This window comes from Homarus americanus, unplaced genomic scaffold, assembly GCF_018991925.1.
Source record: "Homarus americanus isolate GMGI-L3 unplaced genomic scaffold, GMGI_Hamer_2.0 scaffold53233, whole genome shotgun sequence".
Lineage (NCBI taxonomy): Eukaryota > Metazoa > Arthropoda > Malacostraca > Decapoda > Nephropidae > Homarus > Homarus americanus.
In genome coordinates this window covers 3,395,659-3,413,192 of record NW_024751660.1, presented here as the reverse complement: position 1 = coordinate 3,413,192, position 17,534 = coordinate 3,395,659, and the positions used below count along the sequence as shown (strand labels likewise).

At 39.0% G+C, this 17,534-nt stretch overlaps 1 protein-coding gene across 4 annotated transcripts in view; it reads right to left on the bottom strand.

The window, feature by feature from the left end:
* Positions 1–2,913: 2,913 nt before the first annotated feature.
* Positions 2,914–17,534, bottom strand: part of LOC121854693 — a 134,820-nt gene continuing 120,199 nt past the window's right edge. For all 4 annotated transcript variants that reach the window (XM_042349404.1, XM_042349406.1, XM_042349405.1 and 1 more), the window contains 2 exons: positions 11,794–12,021; positions 2,914–10,793 (listed from right to left, as the gene is read on the bottom strand). In XM_042349404.1, coding sequence (XP_042205338.1) covers positions 8,948–10,793; positions 11,794–12,021 — 2,074 coding nt within the window. In that variant the 3' untranslated portion in view covers positions 2,914–8,947. The remainder of the gene's footprint in view (positions 10,794–11,793; positions 12,022–17,534) is intronic.

Genomic DNA, 17,534 nt, shown 5'->3' with positions numbered 1-17,534 from the left:
AGAAAATTCCAGATAGAACAAACATTACCTAAGAGGAGAAGAGTAGGCTAGGTTTTCAGGGTGTATTAAAGGGTATAGCTGTTAAGGTAAACAGCTCTGAAACAATAAACCTAGGAAATAATACAGGAAGAATTACGAAGATTGACATTTTCCACTAGTAGACCTGAAGATGCTGAAAAGTAAAGTGGAAACTTTATGTGGATGTACAAGAGATAGACGAATCAGACAAGAAAAAACAGGGATGCTTTGAAAAGTAAAAAAACAAAAATAGAGTAATAAAAAAAAGATGAATTAAGACTACTGTTGTATCCCATTCAAGAGATACATTTTCTATGGACATGACAGTTCATATAACACAGCTGTCTCGTTTATACAGCTGGTTCGAGGCCTCACTACTCCCTCCAACAGTCCCACTATGAGATTGTAATAAGATCAGTATTTTTAAGCCACTTAGCATATTCCATACTCAATGATCAGCGCACCTTACTCCACCTAGGTTTGAAGGCTGCGAAACGACATTCGGTGCATCGTCATTCGCCCATGATAACTTTATTAGCAAAGATATCATGTTACATGTTTTGCTCATTTAGGTAATCTCTGTAGTATTGAATACAAAAGTGATTTAAGCATACATATATTGGTTTAAATACACCGGAGATGTGTGATCTTTATGATACATCATACACCAATCTGAGACAAAACTTTTTTATTATAGACGCATGGAACAACTTACCACAAGTGGTTACGTCTCCCCTAATAGTTACCAAGAGAAAGTACCTGGACAGGCAGTGAACAGATCGAGATGCAAACATACAGTACTAGCTCAACCTTAAGCATAATTATGAACAGCGTCACTTGCTCTTCTCATTCATAATCGATTTTGTTCCACAAATAAATGAAGACTAAGATAATATATAGTATATGAAGGCCTGACGCCTTCTTCCAAAATATACGTCAGGGAACGGCATGCCCTCACTTTTTCCTCTGTGACAGCTTGCCACTTTTGATAGTGTTTTTTTTAATGCATTATTTCCGCCCTTACCTACCTGTAGGCTCCGCTTCCCGGAACCCGGCATACTAAATATCTCGGTTCTAGGTCGTTTGCAATGGAAATGTCATGGAAGATGTCTTAAAATTGTCTAACTTTTATCCTCTTCACCACTGCTCAGCTCGTTAGCCGTTTGGGCGATCGGTCACGTCTCTGTTACACACTGTTGGCAAGTATTGGGCATGCACCGGCTCCTGAATGTACCTGAACCCGCTCCAGTGTTGGTCAAGTCTTGTCTTGAAAGAGCTCACACTCGGTGCCGTCACAACATTTTATGGTAGATTGTTCCAAGAGTTCACAACCCTCACTCTGAAAAAGTTTGCCCTCGCAGTTTACTGGACTTGGGGCTTCTTCAATCTTGAGCTGTGACCCCTTGCAGGGCGAGCGTCAGCCAGTTCCAAGGACGCACTCGACCGAGTAGTGCCCCTTGAGATGCTTATACACCTCAATTAGGTAGCCCCTTGCCCGTCTGTAGTATAAGCTAGGCAAGTTCAGGCGCTCCAATCTCTCGGGTAGTTGAGGTGCTGAAGTGCAGGCATCAGTCTGGTGGCCCCCCCTTTGAACATTTTCAATCAACTGACAGTCCCTAGCATATCTCGGGGACCAGACAGGGTGACAGCATTTCAGACGGGGAATCACTTCAGTCTTGAAGATCGTTACGAGGTACGGTCCGTCTAGATATCTGAACTACCTTCTTATAAGACCTAATAATTTAGTTGCTTGATTTACCTTCTTCTCGCAATGGCCCGAGAACTTCAGCTCATTGTCAACATACACACCTAGGTCCTTTTCACATTGTCTCAATTAATGAAGTCTCTGGCACTAGCGTAGCTGGGGGTGGCTTTTGTCTGACAACAGTAAGGGCTTTCAAAAGTTACGGACATAATTAAATAGTTGAGGGTAAAATATACTGTTCTTCTCTGTGGTTAATTATTGGTTAGGTTAGGGTTAGGTTAAGTTAGGTTAAGTTGGGTTAGGGTTGTCAGACAAAAGCCACCCCGATCAAAGTAGGGGGCTTTCGTCAGGGGGGCTTATGTCAGACATCCATTTTCACTGTACTCTGAGTCTGTAATTTTAGATTAAGTTGCTACTTTTTACATTTCCATTGTATTACATTGATACTAGTGTCATTATACCGTGATTTTAGATCAAGCTGTTTGCTACTTCCTATCTGTCTCCTACTATTCAGAACGAGTTTATAGAAATTTTGGGAGAAAACGTAAGAAGCAAAGTCATCAAGCAAGTAAAAGAAGCAAAGTACTTTTCCATGATATTCGACAGCACTCCTGATATTTCACATAAGGATCAAACGAGCCAAGTTTTACGCTATGTTATGATCGATTGAGATAAAGTGAAGGTTGTGGAATCATTTGTCGATTTCATTGAAACAAAAGGTAAAACCGCCGAGAATATTTCAATGATGATTTTGGAAAAATTAGAGAAAGACGGAATTGATATTCAAAATTGTAGAGGGCAAGCATATGATAATGCTGCGGTGATGGCTGGTGTTCATACTGGTGTTCAGAAACGTATCAAGGAAATTAATAAAAAAGCAGAATTTGTCGCTTGTACAAATCACTCGCTGAATTTGGCGGGTGTTCATGCAGCTTCTGTTGCTGTGGATTCTCTTACCTTATTTTGTCTACAGTATTGTATATTTTCAGCCTCTGGCTGCTGTGCTTTTCAATAAACCATGAATTATTATTATTATTATTATTATTATTATTATTATTATTATTACACACACAGATTTACAGAGTCTGAGCAACAAGATAGGCAGATATAAATATGTACAGGTAACACCAAAATAATGATACAGGTATTATGTACAGGTATCTTTGGTCAGTGTAATAAGACAAGTGTCATCTACAGAGTGACTTTACTATGCAAACACAACATACATAGATAACAATGGAATGGCACTTATAAAGTCATGGGAAAAGTAACAGCCACGTATTTTTGAAAAAGAGTATTATACAACAACAAAGTTTACACAGACATCTTAAGAAAATACATACCACAAATATTACAATTTAGTTCTATAATACATGTGAATCAACACTGGGAATAGATCGGTATTTATGGAATGATTGAAAGTTCAGTTTAAAAAAAAAAATTCAATCACGGGTTTTATTTCAAATGAATTTTCCTCCAGTATGTTTGGAAAATTTCATTCAGTGCAAAGACTAGATTGACGGAGCATTTCTGTAACAGAATAATGTATCAGATCTGGGTAACATATGTTGACAAATATTTGTATATAAAGAGCTTAGGCGATACAAATTTATCTCGGATATGTAAAAACTCATAGAGTATTTACCTTAGTATCAAAATGTTCCGTAAAAAAGCACTTGTATGGAAATATTGTATAACAACTTACTGTACATGTAAGTTAGCACAGCTTTGGTTTTAAAATAAGAACAGATTTTTGGTGCTGTCGGTCTACATTACATAGGACTGTTTGCAGGCCAATACATATGGTAAACATTGCATTATGTATTTCACTAGGTACAGTATCATGATAATCCTATACTGTAGTCATATTTTACGAATTCTGAACTCTAATGAAGACCTAAGCAAAGCCAAATTGCACACACATCATATATCATAATCACACAATAGGCAAGTTGAATGTCTTAAGAGTTAACTTTACCCACACTGACATTTTGGTCACTCTGTACAACACTTGTTTTTCAAATGCCCGTAAAACCATAGGGAGCAGTACAGTACAACATACAACACTACAAAAACAGATTTATAGATATTAAACTTTAAAAATTTAAATAATAATAATAATAAAAAAGATTCTGAACAGCAACACTACCATATTAAAACAATATTATCTACAACAATGAAACTGGAGGTAAAATTATAATGTATTGTACATGAACTTTATATTCCCCCGAGTTCAGCAAACAATATCAAATAAAATTTATAAAATTCACGTTACTATTACACTCCTAAATTCCATAAAATAACAGTCCTTAAATTTTCTCGCAAAAAAAGGAAAAAATAAATAAATAAATAAAGTACAAATAAAGGCTAGCCCATAAAGTAACGTACAGAACATTCAAAATTTGACTGGAGATATGGACAACATGGACCTGAGTGTTTGTGAGCCTTACACACTACAATGTCTATTGTGGCAAGTCTTAGCTTACATTACTATAACACCAGCAACACAACCACCCATCACAGAGGCAGTGGTGTCAAGCTGTTTCCACCAGCTGGCTTGTAACACCTGGGTTTCAGTCAATTAATATACAGTACATCCCTTGGTTTTTTAACCCAAGCCTATGGTTTGGTTTCTGTCATGTTTTTATTGATTGGTTTCTATCACTCTTCGTCATCTACAATAACTATCACCATTATATAGTTGTTGCATTAGTCACTACCTATCAGTCAGTCTGTGTCACAGTACACCAATCAATACTGTTATCTCCTTGCTTGTCTCTACCAATCACTGTCCACCTAACCATGTTAAATTATTGGGCTATGCCAGTCAGTCCACTCAATCTGTACCAGTTAATTTAAACAAGTCACTGTCTACTTGTTGGTCTATACCCATCATTGTTTTCTTGTTCATCTCTATCAGTCACTTTGTCTATCAGGGGTGCACCCAGAAATTTAATGGTGAGGTAGGGGTGGGAGGGAAAGTAGGCCTACCCATCTTTTTTTTTTCTGTGTGTGTGTGTGTGTGTGTGTGTGGGAGGGGTAGGGGGTTGCACTATTACATGCAGTAAAGTATATGCAAAGCACTGGGAACTTCTTCAGTGGTAAAAATGTTTTGTAAATTTAAGATGGTGCCTGGAAAAAGAGGTGAGCAGGGATGTACCCACTGTGTCTTACCCTTGGTGTGCCCCTGCGTCCATCAATCAATATCAGCAGTATGTAGCAACAAATTCATCAGATCGTAGACATACAAGTATCAATTATCTGGACTTATCCATTTGTGAACTATCAGCCAAACTCTGTAAAGCCAGTTAGTAAGAATTAACTGGTCTCATTTAGTCAGTGCCGACCAGTTAGTAGTACATGTAGTTACACAGCAATAGCTACTGCTTGGTCTCTAACAGTTAGTTTTTCCCCTGATTTAAGGAACAATATTCAACACATTGTTTATTTTCTATGTAAACTCAAGGTACTCTCCCTGACAACCTACCACAAACTGCTCCTAAAATACTGGAATCAAGTTCATGAAAAAAGACTTACTCTAATTATGATTTCCTTTGTCAGTGAGAGTACCTATTAAGACGTCTACTCATAATATTTCGTAGTTCTGAAAACAAAATGCATGGACAGTACTATATATATGTATACAATACAGTATATATTTGCCCACTATTTATTTTGAACATATGTAAATACTGTAGTGATAACGTTTCATCATAATGGAATGTTAAGAACTGCATTTGGTCTATAAATGGTAAATGGTAGTAGTATAGTATCTGTACCACGCCCATCTAGTTCTAGAAATGCCCTTGTACAATAGTACATAATAATCCGAGTTGTAGCTCAGTATTAACAGGTAGATAGTGCCAAGCATGGCCATACTAAGTAAATTCTCATTCAAACTCGTACACTGAAACTCAAGACCATTTTAACCTACATAACAGATAACAGGATGTGGATGCATTCAGAGAATTGTCTTTATTTGAAACTACTGCAAAATTACTTACCTGAAGTTAATTTCTAGACAGGGATACACAACAATGCCTCTTAGGAGCAGTCACATGAACTGTTGAGTCAATATACAGTATACAGGTACTTACTTAGGGAATGAAAATTATCACAAGGTTTATGGCAGTACAGTAACATAGATTATGCTATTATTTTCTACATTTACTTGTCTTTATATCAAGTAATTAGTTACATGGAAATAAGAGACTCTTTCATTTATACAGTACAATAATCACAATGCATTACAGATGATTGGAACATTTTCTTTTGTTTGCAATTGTACAGTACCCATAGAGCAGGATTTAATGATGCAGTAATACATCTATTGTAAATATAAATGCTGAATACCTGCTTTGAACAGATATGAATGATGAATATTTTGAATCTTAAAAAGGGGAGGGTATAGTGGTAATGTGTGTATCTCTCTATCTCTCACCACTATAGGTCTTGGGGTCAAGCCCTAGCCTGGAACAGATGTGAGATGGGTGTTGCCCTACCAAACATTGTAATTTTTCTCTGGGTACTCTGGTTTCCTTCTATACTGTACTAACACTGAATAATAAAGGTCATGAGAAGGTAATAAAAGAACAGAATACATTGCCTGAACAGTTAGTAGAGTAAAATTGATTAAGTGATGAAATGATAAATACATGTAGATGTTGAGTACTGTACTGTATGTTCCACCTGTGCCCTGAACTATGGCGTCACTTTTTGTCTTCCATATATAGTTTACCTTTTATATCAATTCTCAAGCATTTCGATTCCTATTTATTAAGGCTGACTGAAGCATTTGAAAATGTCTTTAAAAGTTATTACCCCAACACAATATTGTTTATTTAAAATTCATAAAAAAAATAACAAATCAATTTCTCTTAAGAACTCAAATCCTTTTAAGTACAATGTGTCAAACCTTCCATACTTGATTCACTACTCCAGTATTACTGTATTGATAGGAACACTGCAAATAACCCTAACAATACAGTACTACAGCATGCATACCTGTACCTACAGTATAATATCAGATCACTTTTACTGATAATTCATAATGATATTCAATGTCCCTCATTGATAAATCTACTTTTACTGTGCAGTATAACAGGTAATTATGTTTTTATCTCACTGGAACTTAAAATAACCAGCTTTTATCGTCTCACTATTCATCATCACAATAAGATCTATGACTAAGATTACCTGGTATAATATATACTTTCCCTCCAAAACAATAAAATTTTTGTAAAATCAGTACAGTATTTTATGATTACACTATATCAGGTGTTACACTATTTATAATATAAAAATTGTGTACAGTATTAGCTGCATACTTTTCTCTATTTCTAATTCATGTACAATGTGATGACAACTTACAGGATACTGTACTTATGCATTTTTGTTACTCTACACATCCAGCAACTCCATATTCCTTATATATTTTCCAGAGATCAGATTCATGGACAAACAGTACAGCAATTCACTCAGATACCTACAAGTCCTCCGCCTTATTAACACCTGCACCATTTCCTGTTACTTGTGACTGAAAATTGTCATTTGGGAAAGACAAAGATGAAAACAACAAGACCAAAAATTTGATTACCAATACTAAATTTACTCAATAGATCAACAGAATCACAAACTAAATGACTAAATTTGCTCACTAAAAATAAAAGCATTATGTATACTGTACTGTACTGTACTGTACTTACCTTATAACAGGAGGTTACCACTGAACTGTTGGTATCCTTTAGGGAAGTAAAGTGCCCTAACCTGGGGACTTATCAATAGTGGAAGGCCCAGTGCACAATACATTAACATCATGCCACAGGATATACCAGCATGCCAGTGAATAGCATAATACAGTGCAGTACCGTGGGAAATACCACTCTGATACTTTACCCTCTTTGCCACTAGGGTGATTGGTCATGTCTATGTTGTGCACTGTTGATAAGTACTGGCATGTACTGACTCCAGAATATACAGTGAATAACTCCATGATAATACTGTCTGGCTTTGTTTCTTGGACAGTGATCTCACAGATAATGAATGCAAACTATTTTCTTATAACTTATGGTGTCTGATGTCATGAAAAGGATTACTGTACTTAATTCTGAACACAAATGAGAACTGTTCCATACATGCTATTAACTTCACCGGACAGATGAAAACTATGTGTTTGAGTGACGTGGCAGGAATAAGCAGAAGACCAATGACTATGAAGAAAAACTTAAGGGAAGACAGTTGTATGAAACAAATAATTTAATAAAAATATGGTGACCCAAGATTGAATAGGTACTTAGGGCTATCGTACTTGGTAACTAATGCTGCCGAGATAAAAAAATTAATGCCTTTTAGATAAATAGAAGTGTACAGACATTAACAGTTGAGCCCATAATGTGTAAGAAGGAGGGACAGAGTTTACAGTTGTAATACTTTGGTCTTATAGCTTACATGTGACCCTCAAAAAATTAATTAAGATAGTGGAAGAGCTTTTTTTTTCTCCTGAGAAAGTGAATCAAAGTACTTTTACATTACAGGAACATTTTTCATGCAGTCTCATTTACTTATATGAAATTATCCTCATCAAAATGTAATGACTCCTACAATGTCAATAATCTCCATTAAATAATGTATAAATAATATTAAAGTGAAATTTAAGTACAAAAGACTCACAGGAAAAATGTTTATCAGAACATGATAACATTTCATCTCACTCTTTTACATACAAAAACAAAAATGATGGTTGAAGGAACTACCTCTAACCAACTTATCAATGTCACTATAAAAATTTTCTTTATAATATTATAACCTCACTTTCCTTATAAAATGTCTAATATAATAGGGAGGAGGACCACAGGTGTTGGTGCTCAGCTGTGGTATAAACACTTCATCTATGACTACTACTTTGTCAATGTCAACTGCAGTTGTTGATGAACTATCATAGTGCAGTGGGTGATGGACCAAGCTAAGAACATGAAGATTTGCATAGACAATTCCTTATGTAGTTATGTATCGCATATTTCATATGTCCATAACAAATTAATTGTTTGTTCTTACAGCAATAAATGACAAGCATTCCATCCTTAAATTAAACACAGGGACTGCCATTAAGCAATCACACAGACTCTTAAATCACTCTAAATACCGGTATTTTCAATCAAATTGCATCATTGACTATTGCAAACATTTGCACCTAATAAATATCAATAAACATCCATTTTGTCTTCTCTAAACATTCACTGATTTCAGAGTATACAAAAGATCTTGTACTGAGTGTATTCTTCTCTCAGCCGGAGTGTTTGGCTCTGAGCTATGATATGATATCCTCTCACCTCCACCTGGACGTCTTCCTCCTCCACTCCGACCTTGATCCAGAGAAACCATTTCTGAGTCTGGGGTAGGAGTGTCTTCAGTTATCTCATCAGCATTAGCATTAGAAGATGACAGCACCCGGCGAAGGGGGAGTGATAAGTTTGCTCTGGAAGGTCTTGAGGATGTTGGATGACTGGATGCAGAGCTGTCAGTCAGGGAAGGACCCATGTGGACAATCGCTTCAGTGAGAGTAACATTTCCATTCAGGTCTGATGCATCTGGAAGGCGAGATGGCACCTCCTGTTGGGGTTCAATAGAATTGGAAGGTATTGGTGTGGCTGCAGCATCACCATCACAACCTGGCAGTGTCTCATAGCAGTGTTCAGCCTCAGCTTCACCATCTTGGCATTCACTAAGTTGGGAAGGGAGAGGATCATTGTCATTATGATGAGTCCTCCCCCCAGGGTGTATATGGTGTATGTGATGAAGAGGGTGTAAGGGGTGGAGGGGGTGGAGCTGTCTGATAGAATGTAGGGTTAGATTCTGATTGAATGTTGACTGGGGAGTTGATGGTGTATTATCTCTTTGACTTGGTGAAGATGGTGAAGGACCAGAAGTAGTTGGTGTGTAACAAGAGTAAGCATCAGTATCAGTTATCATGGGAGATGTACTGGACATATCTGTCAAAGGAGACACTACACTGTATGTATTTTCAGTCTCTGCAGCAAGACTGTGATCAGATGATGAAGTGTGAACAATCATGGTATCATCAGATGCATGGTGGGAGCTGTCATCATCCTTCTCACGAACTTGTTCATATGTGTGATTCAAAGAAGCATCTAATATCTCTTTGTCACTTGGAGATGGAGTATTCTGACTAGCAGAGCTAGTTGGTTCTGAGTAGTACAACATCTCATCCCCATCTTGTCTGACTGATATACACGACGAGACATCAGCAAAATATAATTCTGATTCTTGTTCCATTTTTCCACTAGTATAAACCACTTTGGGATCACTGATGCTTTTGATGTGCTTTGTGCGGTAAGCCTCTCGTGGCACATCAGCCTGAGACTGGAATTTATCAAGAGGTGCAATGTCCTTCCCATCACAAAATAAAACCTCCAGAGGTTCATCATGTTTATGTTCATTCACATCTCCAAGTGACTTGACATGACCCAGAGGAAGCCTCCTGTTGCGGTGCCTGGAAGGAAGTGAGCTGGATCCGCCCAGAGTTCCTCCTTGTTCAGTAGGCCCTCCCTTGTGACGTCCGCGCGTCACACGCTGGTTTTGAGAAGGTGAGCTTAACATTTCTGAATCATCACTGGGGGAAGACAGTGTGTTACTGGTGGGACTGGCTGGGCCATTCATCAGGTCAGCCAGTGTTGGGGGACGACGAGCTGGGGAAGACCTTATAGCCTGAGCTACTAATCCTTGCAGAGCTGTAGGTGAAGTGGGTGAATTTGGGTGATGATGTGGTGACATTTGCATGGCCAAGTTTTCTGCAGAGGTGGGCTGAGAATAGGGTGGTGGAGGGCCCCACATGTATCTGGGGAAGGCTTCCTGGTATGCCATGGGTGGTAAGTAGGCCTCTGTGAATGGTGGTGGGTAGCGGGGCAGCTGAAGTACCACACCTGGGTCAGAGAGTGGGCGGCGACTGTGGTGGGTAGTGGGATGTTGACGACGGAGGCCCAAGCGACTCTCAAGACCCCGAGGCAGGAATGGCCGCAGAAGGACGCCAGTTACTTGTGCTCGAGTGTCTTCACTGTGGAGAACATAATGAAGATTAAAATTCAATTTTAAATGCTTTTTCATTTTTTCTTACATTTTCCTAATGCAAAGTGGCCTGAATTAAGAGCAATCATAGCTTCTCCTTTCATTCCCTGGCATTTAATCATTATCATTACAGTACTAAAACAGATGTGTTCTACTATGGTAGTCCTCTATGACTATGGTTTTCTCCTGGAAATTTACACAATCTAGTTGTAGCTGCCATTAAATTTACAATGCAGGTACTGTACAGTAGATCAAATCTTATGTGGTGAGAGTACAGTATTACAAAAGTGGTGCCTGAACCAAGATATAAATACTGTACTGTAACTACTACTGTACACATGGCAATGTGATCAGATTGCTGTTACTTCCTACAAATATGAGTTGATCAGCCCATAAAGAAATTAGATTCCAATACAAACTCTTCATAGATTTTGACAGTAGATATAAGTGAGGGGAACATACAGGAACACTATGTTTTCGTACCATCTAGGAAGTAACAACAGAACTGAGGATGTAATGTGTTTAGTAAAAAAAATAAATAACCAGGGCTATTTTCCCAAAAATAAGTTATGGTAGTCAATTGTTTTTATCCTCTTCTGGGCTATATGTAAATTGTTATTACAGTGCTGTATTATTATTATTATGTTTATTTTAATCATTTCACCATTTATCAACTTACTACCACTTCAGGTAATAATAATAATTATAATAATAATAATAATAATAATAATAATAATAATAATAACAGTAATAATATTATTTATTCAATAAAACTGTCATACAGATTTACAATTGGACAGACATGTTTAAACTATGCAGCATGAATATAGACAATGCAGGTACAGGGTACACAGAGTACTGTACTGTACTGTACATAGGCCATGAGTGTACAATTTCGTATGTGCCCAGACAATGCAGGTATACAACAACAGTAAACTTTGTTATAAACTTCATTGTCCAGAATCAGTACCTGTACAGTACCACCTTACCTCTGAGTATTATCCCCAGTAGTGGCTGTGGTACCAGAGTTTGCCTCCACTGGGGTGACTGCTTGTTGTTGCTGGGGTGCTGCACCACCGTGAGCTCCCCAACCACTTCCCCAGGGCAGCCAGAGAGGTCCTTGGCCCTGGGGTGTGGCAGTCCCCAGCAGTACAGAACGAGATGCATTCGATGAGTCTTCTGCGCCCGGGGTGTAAAACTGACCCCCTGCCCAGTATCTGAAAAGCAAATTAATTATCATTTTACTGATATAACATGGATAATTTTTTAACCATTCATTCTAGGAATACTTTTATCGAGTTAAAGAACAATGCCAATTAAACTTGACTGACATCCAATTATCCAACATCTCTATGAGTTACAAGAAAGAAAATTATAAGGACGTCCAGTTACTTTATTCCATTATATATGAAGGTAATTATAGAGTACAGTACTAACATACAACTACAGTATTCCATAATATTTTGTAAGTTTGACAATATTAATTTTCTAGTCATCAAATTATACCATTGTTACACATGGAACTTGGGTCTTTGAGAAAGATTATTATGAAAGAAAAAAGAAAACCATAGATGTTTAGGAAAGACCAAGTTCTTGCCACCCAGGATCTGGATTCACTTAGTAGAGTACAGTACAGTAAAGTACAGTATATTGTACGTGAGTCTCAACTCTTTTCCATAATTGGGGATAAGAGAACAACCACCTAGTTTCAATGTCTCAAAACAATTTAAATTATCCTCCCGTCATCATAGCTTAAGGTAGAGATAGTTAGGTGCATTCTAAAATGTCTATTGAACAAGAACACTGGATATTTTAACCTCTAAGGATTCAATTACTGATTTACAGCTGTCCAGTACATGCAAGTGGAAATGATCAGACAACTTTAGTGTACAGGTTAATGAAATAAGCTGTTTGCAAGGTGCATGTTGTCAGCAGATAAGAGTACAGTACCAAACTATATACAATATTGTGGGTGGCTGTGAGCTTCAAATATATTGGCATGTGACGCCATGAACAAGTCTGGGGAAATAATGACGAGTTAAATGGGCCCGAGCCCTAATGGGAAGCGATTCTAAGAGGAACTAACCCTAATGGACCCATTATAATGACCTTTAGTTCTAATAACACTGAATTCATTTTAACACAAAGTGCAGATCCCTTTAATAACACAATGATTGTTACACCAAGTCAAATTAAAGGATCATATGAAGATCTTCCCCCCCAAAGTATCCAACTGAAGATCCTCCCCCCCAGGCTAGATCATATGAAGATCTTCCCCCCCAAAGTATCCAACTGAAGATCCTCCCCCCCCCCCAAGTGGGGGGGAGGTTAGGTTAGGTTAGGTTAGGTTTGGTTAGGTTAGGTTAGGTTAGGTTTGGTTAGGTTTGGTTTGGTTTGGTTAGGTTAGGTTAGGTTTGGTTTTGGTTAGGTTAGGTTAGGTTAGGTTTGGTTTGGTTATGTTAGGTTAGGTTTGGTTAGGTCTTCAGATGAGCGCGACTGGGCTTGATCATATGAAGATCCTCCCCCCCAAGTAGGTTTGGGGGGGAGGATCTTCATATGATCCAAATTAAAAGTACTGTACAGTACTGTACTTTTCCCAGGTAGTGTCCTTTTTTTCATGTACCCTATACAGTATATATATATATATATATATATACGTGTATATATATATATATATATATATATATATTTGATAAAATCACGGGAAAATGGAAACAACAGATATAGCAACAAATATTTATTCAAGACATCTTCAGTTGCTCTGAGATGTCTTGAATAAAACAATACGTACTCATTGTGGATTTACATGAAATATATATATATATATATATATATATATATATATATATATATATATATATATATATATATATATGCAAGTAAATCACTGTAGGTCCGCGTGATCTAGGTATATGCTGATAACCACAAGGAAAGAAGAAAACACGAAGTTCCCAAGCGCTTTCATGTAATTCACATCTTCAGGGGTGAGGACAGACTAGAGAGAAATACAAACCAAGGTGTACAGTATATATACAGAGGAGGGTGAGACCAGGTCCACAATGGTCAGGTATTAGGTAATGACCCTACTAATCTAATGCCTCCTCAATATTACCATGTAATTCAATTGATAGTAGGAACATCATAGAATCTAGTCTTATTAAACATACAGAAGCATTCAACATGAATTTGAGTAACGGCATGTACAAGCTGGACAATTTTGTAATTAAGAAGATTTGTAACCAGGTGAGAAGGCCGGGTCACCTGACCATCTGACCTGACCACCAACCGTTGTGTGCTATTTAAAGATTAGTAGGGTCATTACCTAATACCTGACCATTGTGGACCTGGTCTCACCCTCCTCTGTATATATACACCTTGGTTTGTATTTCTCTCTAGTCTGTACTCACCCCTGAAGATGTGAATTACACGAAAGCGCTTGGGAACTTCGTGTTTTCTTCTTTCCTTGTGGTTATCAGCATATATATATATATATATATATATATATATATATATATATATATATATATATATATATATATATATATATATATATATATATATATATATATATATATATATATTTTTTTTTTTTTTTTTTTTTTTTAACGTCTTCACCACTAATCGGCACGTTAGCAGCTTGGGTGATCGGTCACGTCTCTGTTACGCACTGTTGATAAGTACTGGGCATGCACTGGCTCCTGAATGTACCTAAACCTGCTCTAGTGTTGGTCAAGTCAGGTCTTGAAAGAGCTCACACACTCGGTGCCATTACAGCACTTTCTGGCAGATTGTTCCAAGAGTTCACAACTCTCACTCCGAAAAAGTTTGCCCTTACAGTTTTCTGGTCAGCTTACTAGCTGGCCGGGCAGTCAGTCTGTTATCTGGTGTGTATGGGAAAAGGGGAGGCAGGGTGGGGTATGATGGGGAAAGGAGGAATGAAACAGGTTAGGGAAGAATGTTTATACAGCTCGACCTGTTGTTGCTATCACCCCCAGAAAGTGCTTAGAGGGAAAGATGAGTCAGATAAATAAACACATAAGAGAAACAAGAGGGAGGGAAGAAGGATGAAGGAGGTAGTAAAAGTGGGGAGAGGTTGAGAAGAAAGTACAATCAGGAGTGTGTAAAGGGCGAGGGGAGGGATGGAGCATGATTTACATGCACATATCTTTGTATACTCTCTCTCTCTCTCGCGTGGGGTGTGGGTGTGTGTGGGGGGTGGTGTGTGGGGTGTGGGTGGTGTGTGGTGGTGTGTGTGTGTGTGTGTGGGTGGTGTGTGTGTGTGTGTGGGTGTGTGTGTGTGTGTGGGTGGTGTGTGTGGTGTGTGTGTGTGTGTGTGTGTGTGTGGTGTGTGTGTGTGTGGTGTGTGTGGGTGTGGTGTGTGTGTGTGCGTGGTGTGTGGGGTGTGTGTGTGTGTGGGGTGTGTGTGTGTGTGGGGTGTGTGTGTGTGTGGGGTGTGTGGGGTGTGTGTGTGGGGTGTGTGTGTGTGTGTGTGGGGTGTGTGGTGTGTGTGTGTGTGTGGGGGGGTGTGTGTGTGGGGTGTGTGGTGTGTGTGGGGTGTGTGGTGTGTGGGGTGTGTGGTGTGTGTGTGGGGTGTGGTGTGTGTGTGGGGGTGTGGTATGTGTGTGGGGTGTGTGGTATGTGTGGGGTGTGTGGTATGTGTGGGGGGTGTGTGGTGTGTGTGTGGGGGTGTGTGTGTGTGTGGGGTGTGTGTGTGTGGGGGGGGGTGTGTGTGTGTGGGGTGTGTGGTGTGTGTGTGGGGGGTGTGTGGTGTGTGTGTGGGGGTGTGTGGTGTGTGTGTGGGGGTGTGTGGTATGTGTGGGGGGTGTGTGGTATGTGTGGGGGTGTGTGTGGGGGTGGGGGGTGTGTGGGGGTAGGTGTGGGGTGGGTGGGTGTGTGTGTGTGTGTGATTGATTTTTTTTTTTGCCGCTTACAGCGGCTACTTTATTGTGCACCCCACACTCATCCTGTGAGCGGTAGCGCAAAAGGATTACAGAGTAAAGTTTACAAAGGGTCATAATAATTTACCCCCGTTGTCAGGATATTATGGCACTGAATGTTACACATTATTTGTTTAGTTCTATACATAAAGGGTAACTTATTCACAAATGCGTGAGTACAGGCGTGTGAGGCAGTATGTCTGGCCTCACACTTTGTTATTCACATTTACGTGAGAGGTATTCAAGCACATTGCGCATTTGGTTCTGTACATGAGAATTGATATAGTTACTAAGTGAAAAAATGTGGATACAATCTTAATATGTTGGCTATCTTGCCATTAGAGATGAAGTGTTGTGCCATTTCACACACAGTGTGCTTGGACCTGTCCCTAAAAGGTTCTATCTTCACACAGTCGAGGACGTAGTGTTCAAGTGTGTGGCCATATGTATGGCCACACACTTTACATTTAGTTTTGTTTACATCTGCTTGAGGAACATACTGCCAAAGGTACTTATATCCTAACCTTAATTTAGCGGTTACAACATCTTGTAATCTAGTGAACTTGTTACTTGCTCCATATACAAGTTTCACTTGATACATCTCATCATGGTAACCTATGGATCGACTAGTGCCTGTTTGCACTTGTCTACTTGCATCAAACTCATCAATAAGTTCTTTCCTAATTACAGTTTTAAGGGTTCTTTTTGACAGACCCAAATTGTATTCAACGGTGTCTTTGTTAGACGCGAGTTTGGCGAGGGCATCAACTCTGTCATGTTTTATGAGGCCTATGTGAGAGGGGATCCACAACAGTTTGACCTTGACACCCCGGTCAACAAGGCACGCATATTTGTGTCTGGCTTCAGAGACAAGAGCGTAACAACCTGAGTCGAGGGTACCAAGGGCAAGTAGTGAGGATAGAGAGTCAGTGATGATGAGACTGTCAGTAACAGTGGTTTCAATGAATTTAATAGCTGTGAGTATGGCAACTAATTCAGTTTGTAGAGTGGATGCCCAGTTGTTAATTCTAACTCCTTTCTCAATTATATTACCGTCAGGTTGAGTCACAACAATAGCACTTCCAGCCCTCCCACAGGCGGTGTTAAGAGATCCTCAGTGTAGATGGTCTGTGTGATATTATCATCAGTCTGTAGAGTGTGTATGTGTTCAAGAGCTCTCAATTTGGCAGTGTGTTGGAGATAAATACTTTGTATAATTAATTTTTTAGGCGGATACGTCGGTATTGTGATATCGAAGGGAACTGTCCGCCAGGGTGGCAGGAAGCGCTGTTGTGTCTCAACTTTGTACAGGTGGTCTAGTCCAAACATCTTCATATGTGTAGCTGTAGTTTGGATCCATTTAGACTCAGTAGTCCCATGGTTCATACATTCTAGCAATTTTAAGGAAACAATGTTATCAGGATCACCACGCAGAAGCCTCAGGGCTATCATGAGGTTGACTTCAATTATTCTATCTTTAACACTGGGTATACCTAGTTCTTTCCTCATATTAAGTACTTTAGTGCTCATGGGACATCCTAGGATAATTCTGAGGGCTTTATTTTGCATTTTCTCGAGCTTGTCAACGCCTTTCCCGTCACGAATGACCAGGGCTGGTGCGTGGTAATCTATCAGAGATCTTATATAGCCTAGGTACATTGTTTTAACAATTCTAATATTAGCACCATAGTGCGGGCTGTACCCCGCTACACTTCTAAGAGGTCTCAGTCTGTCAGTACATTGGCGGGTTAGCTGTTGTATGGCAGGTAGGGTACAAGGGACGGAAACACCAA